This window comes from Meles meles, chromosome 9 (assembly GCF_922984935.1).
Source record: "Meles meles chromosome 9, mMelMel3.1 paternal haplotype, whole genome shotgun sequence".
Lineage (NCBI taxonomy): Eukaryota > Metazoa > Chordata > Mammalia > Carnivora > Mustelidae > Meles > Meles meles.
In genome coordinates this window covers 32,915,434-32,938,165 of record NC_060074.1, presented here as the reverse complement: position 1 = coordinate 32,938,165, position 22,732 = coordinate 32,915,434, and the positions used below count along the sequence as shown (strand labels likewise).

The 22,732-nt window shown below is 39.1% G+C and overlaps 1 protein-coding gene across 4 annotated transcripts in view; it reads right to left on the bottom strand.

Moving 5' to 3' along the window:
* The window catches only part of ACSL3 (acyl-CoA synthetase long chain family member 3), a 66,672-nt gene that overhangs the window by 592 nt on the left and 43,348 nt on the right, over positions 1-22,732 (bottom strand). For 3 of the 4 annotated variants that reach the window (XM_046018782.1, XM_046018785.1, XM_046018783.1), the window contains 12 exons: positions 21,755-21,864; positions 20,766-20,904; positions 18,695-18,845; positions 16,574-16,697; positions 16,255-16,326; positions 14,399-14,538; positions 12,120-12,292; positions 10,448-10,522; positions 9,202-9,393; positions 7,653-7,767; positions 5,789-5,946; positions 1,859-2,594 (listed from right to left, as the gene is read on the bottom strand). In XM_046018782.1, the coding sequence (XP_045874738.1) occupies positions 2,437-2,594; positions 5,789-5,946; positions 7,653-7,767; positions 9,202-9,393; positions 10,448-10,522; positions 12,120-12,292; positions 14,399-14,538; positions 16,255-16,326; positions 16,574-16,697; positions 18,695-18,845; positions 20,766-20,904; positions 21,755-21,864 (1,607 nt within the window). In that variant the 3' untranslated portion in view covers positions 1,859-2,436. Of the gene's footprint in view, positions 1-1,858; positions 2,595-5,788; positions 5,947-7,652; positions 7,768-9,201; positions 9,394-10,447; positions 10,523-12,119; positions 12,293-14,398; positions 14,539-16,254; positions 16,327-16,573; positions 16,698-18,694; positions 18,846-20,765; positions 20,905-21,754; positions 21,865-22,732 lie in introns of those variants that run through there. The other variant, XM_046018786.1, reaches the window with a different exon arrangement.

Sequence of the window (22,732 nt, the reverse complement as noted above, 5' to 3'; positions counted from 1 at the left end):
CGCCATCAGCCCTCAGACTTACTGTCACGGGCAAGGCTGAAAAGTCTCATGTAACTTATTTCCAAAAAACAAGTTCTTCAGAATCATTCTTTTTAGGATCTATAGCCTGTTTTCAGATGTATTAGATTTAGCAACTGACTTCGACATTCTTCAAAGTTTTCCTCCCCAAGCGTCTTCAAGCTAAACCAGTACTTTAATAAAATCCTCATTGTTGGGTGGTGTTTTTGGTTTTGGTTGTTAAACCAACGGTTTCTTTTTGAAAAGTTAAGATGAAAAGGTCTCATTTTTCAAGTCACTAAAGATGGTGTGGGTCAGAGTAACTTGTTTGAAAGGGGATGCTACTTTATGTAATTTCATACTCTGCTGTGACATCTGACACCTGGCATCTGAGATTTTAGGACTGAAAGGAATTCCAAAAAATGAGAAAAATGGAACGAAATGCAAATTAAGTCAGTTCTGTTAGAGGCTTCTGAAAAGAAACAACTTGTATCCAGAATCAGTGATAAGCTGCGTATTCACCTGACACTGTTTTCAAGTCCCAATTATATTGTTTTCTCCCTCCCTTTGAAGCACTGAACCTTCTTTTCTAAATACAACTTCTCAAAAATCATCTGAAAGCAGACATTCTAAAGATAAAGCGTCAGAAACAAATTCTCCACCCACCCTGACTTAATCTTCAGATCACAACTTCCTGACAGAGAAGCTCTGTTTAATTTCTTTCATTGTTCTACTTCTTGGCAGTTTTCCCAAACTTTATGAATAAATTTAAACTATGACAAGGAAAAACACACTCAAAACATAATGCAAATACACACAAATACAAGAAAAGTTTGAAACAGAACACCATATGCAGTATCTCCAAATATGGTGTGTGTGCAAAATGACCAAAAGCTACAGAGTCCTGGGTCTCAGCGCTCCTACTGTCCTACCTGGACCTACTTCTTTTCTTTGTTTTTGCCTTGTGATGCCTAAAGGAACTAAGAATCGAAAAATAACCAAGAGGACATTAAAAAAAAAAAAAAAAAATCATAGGTACCATGTTTTCTTAAGTCTTGATCTGAACACATCTTCATTGGTGCAATAGTACTCTTGATAATGCTCAAATACAAGACAAGCAACACACATGAAGACTTACCATGTACATACAAGCAGTGTTTTTAGAATCTTAAGTAACTTCCACAGTAACATAAAAGCCTACAAATTAAATCTTAACTCACCTCAGTATAAAGTTAAATTCTCATATATCTTAGTATGAATGCCAGTATCAGAAACATTCTCCATGTTTCCGTATTCTAGTGTAAAAAAGTTGTTTCATAGAAAGGATAAGGTGCCTTTTTAGTAAGTTGCCACCGCACTCTCTCTCTCTCTCTCTCTCTCACACACACACACACACACACACCAGTGCAAACTATCAAGAGAAAAATTCTCATTCTGAAATGCGATAGATTACACATCTAGACTAAAAGCATCAGAGTGGACAGAGTAGCTTTCCATGATTGAGGTGCTATAAATATAAACAACTCAATGTACATACGGTTGATGAAATAAACAATAGCTTTCTATCCTTTGCTTCTTAAATCCCACCTTAAATTTTAGAATTGTGTCCAACTCTAAAAAAAAGTCTGGACATTTTCCTAGCTTCAAAGCTAACTAGAAGACCCTGGCTATTTTGAGGGTAAGCTACTGGAGACTAATTACCCACCAGTGCTACACTTGCTGCGTTTCTTCGTTACTATTAAACATGACCCCCTAGTGCTATCTTGTTTCATGCAGCACCCATCAAACTTCCATCTTTTTCCCTAATAAAAAATAAATATATATAGAAGACGCTGTCAGGCATATATTCACAAGGTCTCAATTTCTTAAAACATAAGTATGGGTATATTTATTTCTCTCAAATGCATACAAGACAATAATTACACAGCAACAAATCTTTTGTTCAACAATGATTTGATTCATAAGCGTTTGAATTTACATAATTTCACATCCATACCCTTGCATTTTTAAATACTGTAAGTAAAAAAGCCCCCCAAATAACCAGTTCTTATATTTCCTATTTATCCCTCTATACATCCAAACTTTAAAAAGTTACAAACTGAACATTATACAGAACATATAAATCATGTTTAAAAACTTGAGGTTTTAAAATCACTGTTCCCCAAAATGATTCAAAGTCCTCATGCTGACAAGTGCAGTCCTAGGTGGTAAGTTGGAAAGGGGGAAGAAAGAAGAGACAGACACCAGTTTGCTGTCTTAATGTTTTACTAATCCCGTCAGTAAGAACGGCGACGTCAGAAGGAACAGGCGACGTCAGGAGAAGTAACAGCTTAGGTTTACTAGGAGGAACGGGGTTTGCCTCACAGCTGGAGACATGCACTTCAAGTATTTTCCTATTTGATCTGAGCTCCTGCAGCAAACGATGCTGAAAGAGAAGAACTATTTTCTTCCATACATTCGCTCAATGTCCGCCTGGTAATGTGTTTTAAGCTCTTTACGTTTCAGCTTGAAGGCATCTGTCACCAGACCAGTTTCGGGGGTCCATGGTTCCGGGCTCAAACGAATTTTTACTGGAATTTCGAATTTTTCTAGACTCGCTGAGATGGTGGAAAGGGGGGGATATAAATGCAGAGGCATGAAAAACGTACAATTAAAATTCCTGGCAAACAGTGTAACTTTTCTAGTCTTAGAGCGCCCATCAAAATGCACAACATCCCATGAATCTCGCTTCTAAATAAGCCATCCCTCAAAAACACTAGAAGTAAATAGATACATATGTATATGTATGAGAATTATAAAATCAAAATTTTTTGTTTAAAAAATCTACATGGCCATCAACAGAATAAGTTAGGTTAAGTTATGATGCAGGCATAAAATAGAATAAAATTCAGTCGTTAAAAATAAGATCCACATGGTAGGGTGTATAAAGATATTTGCAATATATTGCTAGGCTTAAAAAAAAAGGCAGTTTGGGATTTTTTTAATAGCAGATAAATGTTATGCACACAGATGTGTAGGACAACTACACACACCAAGTTATAAACTGTATAGCTCTAGGGGTTAAGATCCATGATTAAGGAAAAGCAAATGCCGCACACCTATGTTCTGAGTTTATTATTAAGGAGATCACTTTAGAAACCAAAAAATAATGAAGTTTAAAGAGAATCTTGTCATCAAATCAGAATATTCAGCATAAGCTATGAGGACAGAATGTTTGCTTACTACTGTCTCTATATACTGCTGGATACCAGTAAGAGTCTCAGTAGCAGAGGGTTGGACACAGGGAGAGAGATGGACAAAGGGAGGGATGGAGACAGGGAGAAAAGGGAGAGGTTTTCCAGCATTCATTCAACAAATATTTATTGAAAAAAATTACTGTGTAAAGCATTTTACTAAACACTCTTAAACACTCTTTAAGAAACACAAAATAGTTTCTGTTCTCAAGTGGTATAAAATCTAACAAGGATAAACAGATGAACATCTAGCCATGATTACACACACACACAAACACCATACACACAGGCACACTTGCTCACTAAGCTTGAAGGTATAAGTACCTTGGGAGCAAAAGAGATCAATTAACTCTAACTTATAAACATAGACATAACAAGGTCTCCTTCTTCAAAGACTAAAGCTATTTCGGGAGTGCTCTCCTGGAGGGAAAAACCACTGTGAGCAAAAGCAGCAAGGCCTGGACCTCAGAACTTATGGAATGGTTCTTGTTTTGTTGTGTTTGTATATATGTTAAAGCAAATATTTTTATTTTCTTCCCTTTTATTCTCCCATCATATAAGTATTAATAAGCAAACTGCATATCACAGAATAAGAGCAAAAATCGCTCAAGGAGGGGCACCTGGGTGGCTCAGTGGGTTAAAGCCTCTGCCTTCGGCTCAGGTCATGATCCCAGAGTCCTGGGATGGAGCCCCGCATCAGGCTCTCTGCTCTGCAGGGAGCCTGCTTCCTCCTCTCTCTCTGCCTACTTGTGATCTCTGTCTGTCAAATAAATAAATAAATTCGTAAAAAAAAAAAAAAAAAAAAAAAAAAATCGCTCAAGGGGTCTGCATCCTCTTCTGCAAAAAAGGTTAATGTATTTTCAGCTGTGTGCTGGGCAGTTCTACTGCATGAGGCAGGAGTCTTTGTTACTGTCCTTACTTAGAAATCAACTATGCTCTCAGGAGATGTACATGGGTGCCAAGCGGACAAGCGATGATAGACTGGAAAAGTCAGTTTTATGTATCTACTGGCTTAGGCTAGTGTTCCCAGTTAGTCAATTAAACTCTAACGCAATACACATTGTAGATAAAGGATTAAGTCTACAACCAGTTTCCTTTATATGAGGCAAACTGTCCTAGATCATCTTAGCGGGCCTCGTTTGGTGGACTGAAAAGGCCGCAGGAGCAGAGCTGAGGTGTCCCCAAACAAAAACCAATTCTGCCTGTGGTCGGACCTCCAGCTGCTGCCAACCAGCTGCCCTACTGATTTTCAGCTTTACCTAAGTCAACCGCCAAACATCACATAAACCAATTCTTCACAGTGAGTCTCTTTGTAGATAACTACTAATTCTGTTTCTCAGGTGTAAACCTGATACAAATTTTGCCCAAGAATGAAGTTGGATCCCTTCTTCACATGACATTAAAATGAACTCAAATGGACCAAGGACCTAAACGTAACAGCTGAAACTATAAAACTCTTTAGAATAAAAAATAGTGTGTATCTTTGTGACAGATTCGGAATGGTCTCAGGACACCAAAAGCACAAACAACAAAAGAAAAAAAATTACCTTTTCAAAATTAAAACTTATTCTTCAAAAGATCCCATCAAAAAAGTAAAAACACAACTCACAGAATGGGGGAAAATATTTACAAATTGCATATCTAGTAAGGGCCTCGTGTCTAGAATACATAAAGAACTTGTACAGCTCAGTAATAAAAAGGCAACCCCATTTTAAAAAAATGAGCAAAGGATCTGAATAGACATTTCTCTAGAGAAGACAAAATTGGTAATAAATGCAAGAAAGGATGCCCAACATCATCAGCCACCAGAAAAACATATATCAAAACCAAGAGATACTCTACTTCATACCCACTAGGATGAGTAGAATCCAAAGGATGACAGTAACAAGTGTTTTGAGGATGTGGGAAAACTGGAACCTAACACCAGTGGGAATGATAAAATGATGCCAAAATTTTAGAAAACAGTTTGGAAAATACTTGGAAAAAAATATTCTGGAAAATAATCCAGTGATTTCTTAAAAGGTTAAACAAAGTTGACACAGGCCTAGCAATTCCACTCTGAAGTCCCTGCCCAGGAGAAAGGAGCCCATCTGCATAACCCCTTGTACATGAATGTTCACAGCAGGATTATTCAGTAACCACCAGAGCAACCCACTGCAGCACCCCCAACATACACGCAAAAAGGGGGGACAGGACACATCCACACAAGCCACTACCAGTACATTAACAGTGTAGAAAATGCAGAAAAGAGTCTTGGGCAGATGAGGATGGCCTAGTGGGGCCAGGACCCAGCTGAGAGGAGGAGAAAAAGGGCAAACCCAGAAGACAAAAGCTAAAGGGACAAGGACAGGGACTGGTGCACGGGGGTCATGGGAGCACGATAGGCGCGTCCTCTGGAAGGGCCTGTGAAGTCTGCTCTTCTATCTAGCTGCAGGAAAACATAGTTGGTTTCTGAGCAGGAAATGACATCACCTAAGCCGTGTGACGGCAGCACAAGTGAACGTGAGCACTCTCTTCCCTTCCCGCCTCAGTCCTCAGTCTGTTTCACAGCCACTCACCTGAAATAGCAGCTTCAGAAAGCACTTTGAGGACCTCGTTTTCCATTTCACAGCTGTTACACAGCTCCTCCCAAGTCCCCTGAAGTCCTTTCTTTCGAGCGAGTTCTGTTAGTTCCTTTTGGTTTGGCACAACAAACCCAATGACGTAAGAATGATAACTGAAATACAGAAAGGACAAAGGGGTAAGGATCTAAATGGCACAGTGTGTGAGCTGCAGTCATGATTCCACCAACGCTGTTGTCATTGGTCCACGACTGCACTAAGAACATACGTGACGCCCATTTGGTACTTAGCACACTCATCTCATGCCACTTCTACTGCATGATTCACAGTATGTTCAAGGCTCTGACAGAGCTCCCTGCTAAATAAACCTTCATCTGATATTTAATGACAAATTTCAACTATGTGTGTTATGAATACTTCCATTTATACATTTTTTAAAGAAAATTACAAATATTAGAAAATTCAACTCTTAAAAAAATCAGTAATTTACACTAATGGGTTAAACAGAAATTAAAATTCATGTAAATAGAAATTGTATCTAGGGGCGCCTGGGTGGCTCAGCCAGGTAAGCATGTGACTCTTTGATTTCAGCTCAGGTGATGATCTCAGCATCGAGACCGAGCCCCATGGCAGGCTCCACGTTCAGTGAAGAGTCTCCCTGGGATTCTCTCCCTCCCTCTGTTTCCCCCTCCACTGCTCACGCACTCTGTTGCCCTCAAACAAATAAAATCTTTTTAAAAATATATTTAAAGAATTAAAAGTAAGAAAAAAAAATTGTATCTCAAGAAATTTGGCAGCAAATCAAAGTAATGTGGTTACATTTACTTTTTTCTTTTGTTATCACGAGAACGGTTAATAAAAGCTGTAGGTACGCCTGCCAATGGCAGTAAGAAATGGCAAGCAGCATCAGGAAGAGAAGGGTAGTATGGTTAATATCACACAAGTAAAAGCCAGAACTGTAATACCACGGAAGAAAACATTTCTTGGCTAATTGAAGGGCAGAATAATTTGTAATACAATGTAAAAACATCTCTTGGCTAATTGAAGGGCAAAATAATTTATAATACAATGTAGTACATCTTTAAAGTCTGTTTCTAAATTGGTTCTTCTGATACCAGATTTTATCTTTTCACAATAATTATTATGTCAACTGCTGCAGTAAGTAGTAGCACAAAGTAGCTGATCATTAACACTGGCCACAAAATAGTTGATCATTAACACTGGAGACATTACCACATAGAATACTGTTAGGGAAAAATGTCACCAGAGTGCCAATCTAAATTTCCAACACATTTCCTAGGAATACATTTCCAGGATTTTTAACTTTAAACTCTCCTTCCCAGCTTCCTTCTATCATTACAGACTAGAGATGATAGGAGTTAAGCCACAGCTTAACATAGCTTAAAGCAGAGCCCCCCAGCCCTGGCGAGGGTCCCAAGCAGGCTCAAGTCTAGCGCAAGGTAGTAGGTGTGGAGCAGGGTCCAGCTTGAAGACTCCTATCCTCCAATGTCCTTCTTTACTCCCCTATGCTCTGGACTGTTTCTGGGAAGCTTCCCTGTGTGGAAAGACGTGGTGCTGGGGGTGCCAAGGCAGCAAGAAGGAGCACTTGACTTTCTTCCCCTGTCCTCACACAGGACACCACAGTGAGATGTAAACAGAAAACAGACAGAAGGACGAGGAGGGGAAGCGTCCCAAGGACAGAATCAGTTACTGGCTTTCCTGAGAAGAGGCCACTCCGAGAGACAACAGATACGAAAGAAGAGTTCTTAGTATAGTTTTAAGAAGAAGACTCATCTAGGAAGGAAATGCCAAAAACACACAATAGGTTTCAAGTAAAAGTAACAGAATTCTACTTTCTTACCTGTTTGCATATGCACAAATGTTATCTATAAGGGAGAGGTTCTTCAGGGCTGCCTCTACTTTCCCAAGAGAAACATATTCTCCCGCCTGCAGTTTCACAAGGTCCTTCTTACGATCTGTGCAGGACAAAGGCCAGGAGGGGGCACATGGGAGCACAGAAATACCTTGAATACACAAGAATATTGGCCATTCCCGAAGTAATTTGCTATCAATTAAGTTTATTATAATAGTTACACCAAAATTAAAAGAACACAGTAAATTAGGCCCTAATTTCAGTAACATCAAATAAATCCTTTCAAAAAAGAAAATCAGTTTCTGGTCAAGAGTCCCTACCATCAGGGCTTCAGGCATGTTCTGCTGAACAAGTATGTTCCCTATGACATATTAACACCAGGAAGGAGAAGAGTTCTCAATGACATGTGAAAGCTCATGTTATATCTGGAGAGAAACATATCCCCTCAACACAGAATGGTAACGGTTAAGGGTCAAGCCTCTGGAATGAATTCCCACCAAGTGAGACCTGGGCAGAGTCTCGAGGGAAGATAGGCAGTAGCCAAGTTCACTGGCCCTGGTAAACAACAGATAGGTAGGTCAGCTTGAACCTCCACAGCACTTGGGGGGAGAGAGGGGCTGGAGGGGGAGGCGGAGAAGTGAATCTGGCTACAGAACAGAGGCACTGAACCGAGCCCCTAGCTGCCACTACGAGTTTTTTAGCAGCGAAGTGGCCCAGTGAGATCAGTGCTGACAGCTCAAGCGTGTGTTTAAGGGGGACAAGCATGTCCAGAGAGACAAATTTCTTGCAACAGGGTGACAGAAGGTGTGCACCTGACCTGTGGTCATGGTGAGAGGGCAGAGAGAAAAGAATGATTTTTTTTTTTCTTTTTTTGGTGCAAAATGGTAGTTTTATTAAACCACAGGGACAGGACCCGTGGGCAGAAAGAGCTGCTGCCAGAACAGAATGATCTTGAGGCATGTTTCACCTGGTAAATCAGCAGAACATGGGTAACACATGGGGAGCTCACTGAAGAGTCTCATCTCCTCCCAGGTTTCTAGGTAGCATGACTAGGACAGGAACACTGAGAAAAAGATAAGAGGGAAGGCAGGGAGCTATTTTCTGCTCTAGGGGTCATAGTACTCCAACTGCCAGGCCTTCCTTATCTCACAGGCAAGGCCAGGACATAGTTCCAACAGGAGAGCCGTGTCCAATAAACTTTAGATACCAAAGAACACACACACAAAAAATTCCCTACTAAGAATTTGATTCCTTCAGGGTTATCTAGTAATTAAAAATATTACTGCTACTGAACAGATTTTGAGATCTCCTAAAATGTCAAGCCTTACAATTTCTTCACAGTTTCTATTTTATATTCCAGAGATGATACAACAGACTCTTTCAACACTGCAGAAAGATCCATTCTTGTATTATTAAAAAGCTTCCCTAAATACACAGTTACCTCTTTTGTAAAACTGTTTCAGAAACATCCATTGTTGGTGGAGGGGGGGATATATATACATACATTATACACACACACATATATTAGTTGGCTCACCAATAATCTTTAAACAACCATCGGGGTCAAACTCCCCAATATCTCCAGTACAGAGCCACCTCTGTCCATTTTCATCTTCAAAGAAATCAGCTTTCGTTTTTGCTTCATTTTTGTAGTATCCTAGTGTCACGTTTTGGCCACCAATAAGAATTTCACCCCTGGGGTGTGGTTTATCAGTATTAAAGTATCCACCTAATAAACACAAAATAATTAAGAGTTAATTCAAAATTTTTATTTCTATATACATCATGTGAAAATCAGAAACTGTTAGTTTCTAAATAGGGACATCTGATCTTAATCCAATTAGTTTCCCAAAGGAAACGAGGCAGACAGTATAAATGAACAAAACTCATTAACGTAAAATTAGGTGCAAAATTTCAGTTGCTTACCCATAAGCACTGATGCTTTTAAACTACTATTCCAAGCAAACATTACACTAAAAAAATCCAACGCCTGTGGTATAAAATAATCATGTGTACTACAAGGTAAACTCCTTTAGGGACTCTGGAGATTCTTATAAATCTGATAAAAGTACTAAATCATGTATTCAATAAAACAACTCTGTAAAACCAAATTACACTATATTTAAGAGATGTATGCCTTATAAAATTCAGAATGACTCCAAGTTAAAATTTGTCAAACATTTTCACTAATTCTGCTATAAGAGAAATGAAAAATAGCATCAAACCTTCAGAATCTTTATTCTGTATAAAAGAAAAGTGAAACCAACCAATCACTAATAATCTATACGCACTGATAGAATCAAATGAAATTTTTTAAAAAGTGATTGGTATTTAAATGGCAAAACAACAGATTTATGAAATCATAGTAAAAATTTCCTTCTGATGATTCTAGATTGAAACCATCAGGGAAAAGAAAGAAAAAAAAAGAAAAAATATGAAAAATCCTGTTTCAGAGATTACATTTTATGATTTTTGCTTCTACAAAATAAACTTATGATCATTCCTAATTTACTGACATCATTTAGCAGATTTCAAGTTTTTGCCGTAATTCTTCCTTGCATTCATGTAATAAAATAAGCAAAATAAAAGGAATTATACCTCTTCAGAATCATTCTTGAAACAAGTAAATGCAAGTATAGCTCTAGATAAAATAATTCTATTAGACAAAAAACAAGCACTTGTGGGTGATTTATATCCTAAAGTAAGAAAGAAAATGAAGCAGTTCTAACTTTAAGGTTAAATAGTATACAGATTAATGCTCTGTGGTTAAAATAGGTTATTACCTTCCTCCCAGTTCTTTAATTTGATTTCACAGCAAACTAATGGTGCTCCCACTCTGCCAGTATTGTAGTCCCACACTAAGATACAAATGAAAAAAGGTATTTGATTAGAGTGGTGACTAAACAGCTTCATTTTTCTACCAAAGACGAAGACTTATCCCAAAGCTCTGACATCCCCAGAGAATCTTTAAAAGCAGGAGTCACAAACTAGTGAACCATAAGCTATGGGGCCCACACAAGAGTTTTTTTTTTATTCTGACTTGGTTATTGACATTTAAAACTCAAGCCATTTTACACAGAAGTGTGGACCCTCCAGGAACAATAGGGCCCACATCTGCAGCAGAGCAACAACTGGGGTCCCCATCAGACGGGGCATGCCTGCTCCAGCTACCCTACATGCCTGCCTTACTCCCATCACGGATCTTCTCACCCCAAGGCCCACTTCCCTCCATGAAGCTGCCTGGCTCATGAGTCTGGAGCCCCTATCCTCAAGGATGATGGGTCCCAATGGTGTACACCCACTCCACTTCCTTGTCAGACCAGAAGGCTTTGCAGTACATGCAGCCTCTCCAACCTTCTCCCGTCTATCACTATCTCAAAGGGAGACTTCTAAAGCCTCCTGGACAGTAACCTAGGCTATCATCCTATTTAAACTCATACATGGGAGTTCAGAAGACCAGGCTGGGGATCAACTTTCAAGGATCTGGGAAAAGCACACATCACTCTTGTGAATTACTATTTCATCATGTTTCCTCTTCAAAGATCATTCAAGTATCAGAAATAAAAGGCTGATTATTTAATAATTTATAGGTTGTTTTATTTACAACATAAGCTGTAGCTGATTAATCACATTCAACAAAAATCTTAAAAACAGAAGCTATAAGGATCCTCAGAAGGAACCAGAGAAGCACGTAATTAAGACTTTTATTTCCTGCAAAACAAAACTTAGAAGTAGCTTCCAAAATATAGAAAACAGGAAAACATAGAAGTAGTGTATGATAAACCTGACATAAGAAAGGTACACAGAAACATTCAAGGTAAACAAGGAAAATGATCAATTAGGAGGTTTAATATCTGTCAGTATCTAGAAAATATAAAGTAGCTCTTCCTAGTACTGAGAAGGAAAATAACTTTCCCCAATAAAAGGGACACATGAGGCACTCCGGGATTCATCTGGAACCACTGTAATGGATTGCCTCATCAATTATGTCAACATGATAAACCCTAGAAATTATATTCTCTAAAACTGAATCTGGTTTTCCTCTCATTACACAGACCACCCCCATAAACCACTTCCGAGTTTGAGCATTATACAACTGTATAAAACATGTTTATTTTTCTTCACAAAAAGACACTTAATAATTGATATAAGAAAATAAGTGTAGAATACAGCCAATGCTTGTTACTAAAACTTCTTTTCCAGAACTCTAAGTAGCTTTTAATATAACATATCATAATCTAACATGAAAGTATCCTTTAATTATTGACTATTAGGTGTATCCAATACATTCTAAACACTATCAATAATCACAGTACTTAGAATTTACCATCATTCTACTACACAAATACCTTAACCACTTTTATCCTTCATACTGCAGAAAAAACCCATTACCAAAGAATGCCTGGAGGTGTACCCCAGCCTCTTATTGGACACACCACTTTGAAGAACACCAACCTTCTGTAATTGTTCCTGCACCGCAGGATTCAGTCAGTCCATATCCCTGACCAACGGGACAACAGAAACAGATGTTCATGAATCGCTGTGTGGTTGCAGAAAGTGGAGCACCTCCACATAACAGAAGCCGAATATTTCCGCCTAGCAAGCCTCGGACTTTTCGGAAAATAAACCTTAAAAAAAAAAAAAAAAAAAAAAAAAAAAAAATCAGAGAATTTGAAGTTGAATGGCATTCTCCACGTCATTCGGACTAATCTCCCAATTCTGAAATGTGAGATTCTGAGAGTCAGGCTCACCCAAGACTACACAGCCAATTCAAGAGATTCTCTCACCCACTACTTAAAACTTAACTTTTTTTTAAGTTTGGCCAAGTAAAGAAAGTAGCATTTTCTCTTAACTTTCCAAGTTAATATTTGAATTTAAAATTGTCAGGTTTAATTTTATACAGTAATGGCAAACTCATGATTATGGTCAGAGCAATTAGTTTTATATTATATAATAATACACATATTAAGAGGCGCCTGGATGGTCAGTTAGTTAAGTGTTTGCCTTTGGCTCAGGTCATGATCCCAGGGTCCTGGGATCGAGCCCCATGTCAGGCTCCCTGCTTAGCAGGAGCCTGCTTCTCCCTCTCCCCCAACTTGTGCTCTCTCTGGCTATCTCTGTCACTGTTTTTCTAAGAAATAAAATCTTTTTAAAAATACACATATTAATACTGAATCCTGTTTATTTTCAATAAATAATAAATAATAAATACTGAGTTAATTAACACATATTAATACTGAATAATCCTGTTTACTTTTAATAAATAAATAATAAATAATCCTGTTTATTTTTAATAATCCTGTTTATGAAGATATGTCTCTTCATAAAATTTAGCATTAAAAGCAAAGCATTTTTTTTGCTTTTGCTTACTTCATTAGGAATGTGTACGTATTGGGGACACCTGGGTGGCTCAGTCAGTTAAGCATCTGACTCTTGGTATCGACTCAGGTCATGATCTCAAAGTCGCGGGATCATGGACTCAGCCCCACATCAGGCTCAGCACTCAGTGTGGAGTCTGCTTAGATTCTCATTCTCCCCTCCTCTTTACCCCTCCCCTTGCATGCACCCATACTCTATTTTTTGAAAAAGAAAACGGGTACATATTTGTACAATCTCTTTTTAAAATTTCACTGGTTTCTGAAGTGTTTATTGTTTTAAAATGTCTGCTAAATTAAAAAAGGAAAACAATTCAAACATCCAATTAAAATGTTTCTGAAAATACACTAAAGAAAGACTGCTTATTAGTAATTTTTTTTTAATATTTTATTTATTTGACAGACAGAGAGCACAAGTAGGCAGAGAGGCAGGCAGAGAGAGAGGAAGGGAAGCAGGCTCCCCGCTGAGCAGAGAGCCTGATGTGGGGCTCGATCCCAGGACCCTGGGATCATGACCTGAGCCGAAGGCAGAGGCTTTAACCCACTGAGCCAACCAGGCACCCCGCTTATTAATAATCTTTATCAAAAAGGGGAAAGGGTTTTTTTTTTAATAACTCTGAAAAAGCAGAAGACCAAGCAGCAATCATTTTTGTATCTCACTCCCAAGTTAATTAAAATAAGGCAAAAAAAAATACAGTTTCAAATAATGTGGAGCATGTAAAAACTCAGTTAGTACTGCCATAAAAAGGGGCTCAGTTGGTTAATCAACTGCCTTCAGACTCAGGTCATGATCCTGGAGTCTCAGGCCTGAGCCCCATATCCGGCTCCCTGCGGGGAGCCTGCTTCTCCCTCTGACCCTCCCCCCTCTCAAATAAGTAAAATCTTTTAAAAAATTCACATTAAAACAAATAAAAAGTCATATATTATTTAGTTTCTAAATTATTTTATAACTAAATCTACTCACTCAGCACTACAAAAACAAGAAATAACAGTCTGTGGTAAAACCTATCGTTTAAAAGTTTAAACACAAAACATTTACTCCTATTTGGTTGCCATTTTATATTCATAGTGAAATCAATTTAAAAACAAAGAAACACTATTTCTCAAAATAACTAAAATTACATACGTGTCCACAGAAAATAAAAGCACATTATTAAAAATAATAAAACTGTAAGTGAAACATTTTTTCAAACAACACTCCAATCTATTTTAATTGCTCATATTCTTATGCTAGATGAATTTTTAGGGTCCCTTTGACTTTCTAAAACCAATTTATTTCTTATAACTATCTCAATTACGTAGTCTAGTAATATGAACAAAATGGTTATGTGACACCAAAGAGAGAGGGAGTCCACTGACCTGTCACACAGTGGAGTACCATGGCCTTTGGAAATCTGTTCCATTTTGTAATTGTAGGCCAGAATAAACAGATTACGTTGGAAACTACTCATTTCGTTCACTTTATTCATGACGTTTTTGTAGATCCGATCCATGATTTCCTAGATGTATAAAAATGAGTTAATATATTCAATAATGCTATCAGCTGCCTTGCATATTATATCTTAACATCAGGTAAATATTTCTATCAGAATTGAGGCATTTTAGAAGATCTATCAGGAACAAACTTTTTTTTTTTTTTTTTTTAAAGATTTTGCTTATTTGTCAGAGAGAGAGAGAGGGAGAGAGAGCGGGAGTGAGCACAGGCAGACAGAGTGGCAGGCAGAGGCAGAGAGAGAAGAAGGCTCCCCACCAAGCAAGGAGCCTGATGTGGGACTCATCCCAGGACGCTGGGATCATGACCTGAGCCAAAGGCAGCTGCTCAACCAACTAAGCCACCCAGGCGTCCCAGGAAAAACTTTTAAAATAGAGCCACAACTAGTTTAAAAATGAGGTTTCTGTAAAAATAATTTTTTATAGCACAAATATACCTAGATGTTCATGGGGGAGGGGGGAGACAAAAAGAAATAAAAGCCTTAGGTCAGTAACACGATCAGTACTGATTTTTTACATGGCTTTGCATATCTTATTTATTTTGGAAAAACTAAACTTACTACATAAATGAACAACTATATGAAATGGTTTTTAAAATTCTCATAACCTGGGGCGCTTGGGTGGCTCAGTGGGTTAAGCCTCTGCCTTCAGCTCAGGTCATGATCTCAGGGTCCTGGGACTGAGCCCCACATTGGGCTCTCTGCTTGGCGGGGAGCCTGCTTCCCCCTCTCTCTGCCTGCCTCTAGATCTACTTGTAATCTGTCAAATAAATAAATAAAATCTTTAAAATTCTCATAACCTTATAAATACAGAGAGCCACATTCTTTGCTCACAAAAGAACCACAGGATTATTTTGGCTGGTTGGTTGTCTTTTAATGCTACACTCAGGAAATGTTCCCTTCTCTGCACTGCATTTTGCTTGCGAGCCCTATGACTTGAAATGGTTTTTCCTCTACAATCTTAAATTATATTTAATTTCACATGAACTAAAAGTTTACATGAACTAAAAAAGTAAAATACTACACTAAGGAAACTATACACCTACAAAAACTATCAAACTATTGGCCTTTTACATATGGAGTAACTATTTAACTTCGCTTGGACTGGAGTACTCAGGACTTGGTAATGATTCCCAACACTTTGAAACAAAATCAGGAGCCACATAAGACTTAAAATTCAGGAGACGGAAAATTGTTACCATCCCACTTCTACTCAACTAATTCCCAGGCCCCTGCCCATGCCAGGTACATTAGGCTACACAGTGCTTCTCAGGTAATTCAGAGGCACACTCAATTCTCTATCACTTTTTTTGGTGACTAGGCCAGACTGTTCCTGGGGACTCAGGAGGTAATGGCACAATTTGCTTAGAGGAGGACGAAGTGGTATCAAACCTTCCACCCGACCTCCTGCCGGGCTTCAGGTTTCTACTAATATCAAACATATCATGAAAATGATCTGAGTAAGAAGCAACTTAGGGAAAGGACCTGATGATGTCACCGGGAAGCTGAAACCATATTCAGTACATTTTAAAAATAGATAAAACTAAAAAAGAAAAAAAAAAAATCAAGACAATGAATCCAATAGAGCATTAAGGCAATATAATCAATAAGGAATAAATTCTACATTAACCACCTTGTCAACAGTTATCTTTTAGCCTAGCACTTAGGTTCTGTAGCAGATGACACATCTTTAGTATTCAACATTAATTAATGGTCAATTCTTACCGGGACAGCTGCCATCAGTGTTGGTTTCAACATGGTTGTATCCCCTTTGCTTCCTTTTTTTATTTTTGAGGACTAGAGAGAAAAAGTGATTCATATAAACTGTTCCTTATCTCAGAAATTTGCTGGAATTCTTAGACCAAAAAGGTGTATTATAAATTCATCATTTTTATTTATTTATTGTAAAAACAAAAAAAATTAAAAATAATTATTTTTAAATGATTAACTGCCATCCTTACAATATGTTGTCATACGAATATAGAAAAGTGTGTTAAAAAATTATAATTTTCTTAGTATCTGAAGTCACAAACATTTAACTTACCTGATCTGCTAAAGTCTGTGGTGAAGAGTAGCCAATGCGGCATCCGTGAGAAAGACAGACAAGCTCAGCACTTAATTCTAAAACATGGGCCAGAGGCAGATACCCAATATAAACATCTTCCTCTCTAAAAGAAAAGGGAGATGTAAAAGCAACTGTCAGGAGGGGTCTCTGCTGGAAGATACTGCAAAGCAAGCCCACCCACATGGAGAGAGGGGGAGAGAGAGGGAGATCTAGAGAGCACACGTGCACATGCGTGTATGGGGGAAGGAGGGGGAGGCAGACAGATGCTGGGGGGAGGAGGGGTGAGAAGAAGTACAGTTCAACCTAAAGCCCAGGAGGCAGACATGAAGGAAAAGGCTGTCTCCAGGGCCACTTGAAGGCGCTCACTAACTACAAGTGCTACAGGAACAACGTGCAGAAGACAGAAGAAATGGGGGCTGAGGGGCCAAAACATGAAGGGTTCTTCTACAGAACAGAGGAAATCATCCGAAGAGGAATGGTCTTTAAAGCTGGGGAGGGCAGGGTCGCCTGGGTGGCTCGGTGGGTTAAAGCCTCTGCCTTTCGCTCAGGTCATGATTCCAGGGTCCTGGGATCGCGGGCAGAGTGCCTGGGTGGTTCAGTGGGTTAAAGCCTCTGCCTTTGGCTCAGGTCATGATCTTAGGGTCCTGGGATCGAGCCCCACATCAGGCTCTCTGCTCAGCAGGGAGCCTGCTTCCCCCTCTCTCTGCCTGCCTCTCTGCCCACCTGTGATCTCTGTCTGTCAAATAAATAAAAAATCTTTAAAATAAAAAAATAAAATAAAGCTGGGGGGGGCTCCCAAATAAAAAGTTCCAACAGAATCCACAACTGCTGGCCAGAAATTTTACAACAAAGATTCCTGTTTGGAAAGTTACTTAGAAATAATAAATTATACTGTATGTAAGAAAATGCATATGTCTGTATGTATTTCAAGAACTGCCCCCGGGGCGCCTGGGTGGCTCAGTGGTTTAAGCCGCTGCCTTCGGCTCAGGTCATGATCTCAGGGTCCTGGGATCAAGTCCCACATCGGGCTCTCTGCTCGGCAGGGAGCCTGCTTCCCTCTCACTCTCTCTGCCTGCCTCTCTGCCTACTTGTATCTCTCTCTGTCAAATAAATAAATAAAATCTTAAAAAAAAAAAGAACTGCCCCCACCCCCAAAAATATGAAGGGCAAAGACTAACCCAGGAAACTACAGCTTTTAATTTTTTCTGAAAACTTATCCATTCATAAGAGAAATCTCTCTCTCCATCCCTAAATTAATTTCCACAGTAACCTGTGAGTATAATTTCTGTGCATAAGGGCATCAAAAATACCCCAGCACTCCCACCACACCATATCAGTCATCAAGTACTGACTCCTCTACTACCTGTCATGATCCCATTTGGCTTCCCCCTCAGTCTCTTCCCCCCAGTCTGCCTACCCTGCCACCGCAGCTGCGGGAATTGGCCTTAAAAATAAGAGAATGGATAAAGCTCGATAAATACTGGAACAGATGAAGTAATTTGTTCACCTGAATTATAACATGTTTAGGTATAAAAATGACTACAGCGGGGCCTGGGTGGCTCAGCCAGTTAAATGTCTGCCTTCAACTCAGGCCATGATCCCAGGGTCCTGGGATTGAGTCCCGTGATGGGCTCCCTGCTCAGCAGGGAGTCTGCTTCTCTCCTGCCTGCCATTCCCCCTGCTTGTGCTTGCTCTGTGTCTCTCCCCTTCCCTCTGTGCGTCGAATAAATAAAATCCTTAAAAAAAAAAAAAAAAAAAAAAAAAAAAAAAAAAAGACTATAGCAGCAATACTATCAACTGATTATTTAAATTAAGGAATTTAAGTCAGATAAAATTTACACTTTTGAGGTAAAAAAGTAATGATATACAAATGATATATACATTATATAATGATATATAAAAATATATTTTAAACCTTACAATGGTAATTATTTTGTAATTAATTTTCAAGTCCCTCCGATTTTTTTGAAGGAACTGCTTACTGTCAACAGACTCCGAAAGACTAATTTAGCCACATACCACTAAATGGCACAAACCACGTTAATGTAACAACCAGCATCAACAAGGGACTACTTCATATGCATTGACCATGTGACATACCCCAGTCCTGGAATCCTTTCCGCCATCCCAGTTATACCAGCAATAATGTTACTGTGGGAGATCATGACTCCCTTCGGAAGTCCTGTGGATCCACTTGTATACATGATTACTGCAATATCTAAGGGCCCTGGTTTGCTAAGAGGTTTGTTTTCTGCATTGGAGGAAAAAAAAAAAAAAAACACACACACTTCTGAGAAATCAGCCACAGCACCCATTTTTTTCATAATCATGTTTGATAACTCAATTTGACAATCATGAATTATATTCATTCAGAGGTCAATGAAACAGATGAATTCCCACACATAAGAGACGTATGTTCTACTGAGGAAAACAAACCATAAATCTATAATGTAGTAAGAGATATGAAGAAAAATAAAGACAAGGTGAGATGATAGTAGAAAGTGTTTAGATGGAAAAGTCACGAAAATGCTTTTCTGGCACACTGGTGTTTTAGTGAAGACCTGGATACAGTGAGGAAGGGAGACATGGAAACCCTGGAACTGGGAGACTGCCTCAAATAGTAAATAAGTGAGAGCAAAGGCTCTGACATAGGAACCAGGACCGTATCTGGCAAAGCCTTCAAGGCCACGCTAAAGACTTTGGATTTCACCTGGAGTAGAAAGCAATGCTGTTTTGAACAGGGGCGTGTCATCACCAGCGACAAGGGTCACTTTGGCTGCTACACAGATGCCTAACTTGGGGAAGAAAAGCAACAGGGAGACAAATGGCTATTCCAACAATTTCACCATGAAGTAAGTGTGGTTGGGCTACGGTACCCAGACACTTGTTAACAACTGTTCTCCCCCTCATGGTGGTGAAGTGGACTTGGCTACAGTCCGAATCCTCGATCAAAGACAGTGTCCTCCACCAGCACAAACCTAAGGGCAGCAGCCCACATCCTGGAGGTGACACAGCAGGAAGGCAAAGAGAAGTGGGTCATGGGTGGCACCCCCGAATTAATCTTAGACCACCCCTAAGTGTGCACTTCTTAAATAAGTGGCAGAAACAATTTTAAACATGTTGCTAAGTGAACTTTCCTTTCCTACAGCCACAGATCTATTTCATGACAACGCGTTATCTTCATTCCAGTCCTTACTTTCCAGCCTGCCATTCATTCCTCCATCCCACACAACTCTCCACCACCTCCTAGCAACTGCTCTGGGGTGGGCCTCCCACAATGCCTGTGTCATCCACTCCTCCAGGGCACCTGCTCTCGTGGTCGACGCCTGCCTCCAAGAAATGCTCCTTTACGCAGCCTCATGACACACTGCACGCCTCCCTCCTTCCTCGACCCACCGTCAGTTGCTTTTGGAGACACGGCTTTCTGTGGGTAACCTCACCTCCTTCCATAGCTATACTTATAACCCAACTTCTAGCTTCTAAATCTCTAACTCCAAACTTAACCTCCAGAGTACATGCCACTCCCCACTAAATATCCATGTCTGAATGTCCCGCTAGCACTTAAATTTCCGCATGTCCAATGGTAATGTCCGCAAAACCCCATTCCCAAGCTGAGTGCCTACATCTAATTTATCACTGAGTTTCCAACTATAAAGGAAATATCGTCCCAGCATCCCAGCAGCTTTTAGGATATTCCTTGATACCATATGCTTTCTAACACTTTCTGAGACTTATCTGAGAGTAGGAACTTCCAGCATCACCATGCCTAATGTTCAGGCGCATTATAAAAAGATGCAGAGTTGGAGCAGGGAGCGAAAGAGGGGATCTAAGTCTAGCCACTCCAGCTATCTGTACATACTTACAGATGATCCACATAGGACTAGTTTAATGGCATTGTTTAGGAAATTAACTTCAAACCACTGAAAACTATCTCAAAAGAGAAACGGGAAACCTGTATAATGTTCTCCCTTTAGAACAATAAACTAATGTGTGTATTCTTCCTTAAATGCTACTTTGAAAGGTAGAGAAAAGTATAACTAGAGTGACCTTACTTCCCAAGGTGATGGTCTAGAAAATTATTTGTCCCTGATCTGACTTCGGGATCTGGAACCACTCCGCACAACACGGCCACTGCAGAATGACCACAAGGAACTGGGAAGGTGCACCATACCTGTGCTGGCCTTGGCTCCCAGAGCCTGCACTGCAGCCATCGTGTGCACGATGACGCCCTTGGGAAACTCGGACCACGTTGGTGGCTTACCATCCACAGTGATGATATGCCGCAGGCGTGGGACTAATGAAACTATATCCTGGAAAAACATAAGCATTTAGTATGTTCTTCGCTGCTGTTCCTCAGGAAACAACTTAGCAAACAGTCCAGGACACAAGAAAAGTAGTTTACCATAATCTGAATTATTAATTTTTGCCTTCAAAAGAAAGGTTAGGGGGTGCACTGGTATGAATAGCACTCTTTTCAGATGAAGAAACTGGTCTGACATTTCCAATAGCTATTTTATAGCATTAGATTTACTGTGTATGCCCCTGTTCTTGGGTGAAATCCTAATCAGCAATGTCACTTCCTTACAAAATAGGCATATAAACAGAGGCCTCCTGAAATACAGAGTAACCACAAGTCCTAGGTTTTTATGAGGCTCATAAAGATATGCGGGGAAGGGGAGGGAACTCACAAATCTGGGTATAAAAAAACCCAGCAGATACTACTGTTTTCACTGGAAGTCATCTAAGCACTTTCAAAACTTTCTCCAACAGTTTATCACAGAAGTCTCTTTCTTCCCTTTAAAAAATCCTAAAAACTCATAATGACTCAATGCTTCAGAAATAAATGATTACTTTAGAAACAACCCTTGAAAATTATAAATTTACTGAAAATAGACTAGAAAACAAATGAGCACAATAAAGAAAAAAGGTAATCCCTAAACCTTGGATACCATGTTAATGATCTGTAACTCTGCACTACTTATACATAAATACATATGAAATCTACTTTTTCTTTTCTAAAGGCAAGGAAGAAAGTATGGTATTCCTAAAAGTTTACAAAGATATTCAGGATTTTAAAGATCATAAAAGTATCAATATTAGAGCTCATGACAATGAGAATTCTGAAGTGCTGAACAGTTATAAAGTAACCGCAATCCTCACCTTCAACTTGGTTTGCAAGAGTTCTTTACTGGTAATGATGTTGGTCACCTCTGTTTCGTTTAGTCCATGAACAATAGCTGGGCCTCCTAGAGTAGCATACAACGTGACAACTACAGGGAAAAGAAGGACAAGTCATGTATTTGCACATTTCATCAAAGTGCTACATGTGAAGTCTCTGCAAGCAGTCAGGAATTCTAATGGTATACTGAACACTAAATTGTCAGATCCACAGTTTCTCAGGTAACTGTGCTAGGATTAGCTAAATTATTTCAATATACTAACAAATATACCCACTCACCCTTTCCTACTTCCTCCAAGATTTCCAATATCTTTCATTATGTAACTGTGCTATGATTAGCTAAATTATTTCAGTATACTAATAAATATTATGCCCGCTCACTTACCCTCATCTACTTCAAGATTTCCAACATTTTAAAACAAATATTTTAAGTTTTATTTCACCTACAGATGTTACTCTGAGAGGATGCCACAATGGAAAGAATTACTTCTGACTCCTAAAATGTCAAGCCTTAGTTGTTAAATACTCAGTACTAAAATATGAAAAAGAATAATAATGTAGATAAAGATAATGTTCTGAGTATCAGGTTGAAGGTGTTATATGTTAAGAAAATAACAGGTGGCCGTACTGCTTATTCTAGTAGAAAATTTGAGAAAAACATTCTTAGTCATATTGAAATTTAATCATCATCATCATCATCATCATGTGGACTTTTATCTGCTCGCTGCCTAGCTCACAGAAGTCAGACTTAAAGTGACTTTAGAGGTAATTATTTTGAAGCTTCCCAAAAGAAGCAAACTATAAACCCAAGTCTATGAAAACAAAAAGGTATGTCAGTTTAAAAAACCAGTGGAGGCCTTTACAGCAAGAAATCTGATAAAAATAGCTCTTCTGTTCCATCTGAAAGGTAAGACAATGTCCATAATTAACATCCCATTATGGCACCAAGATCTGTGAAC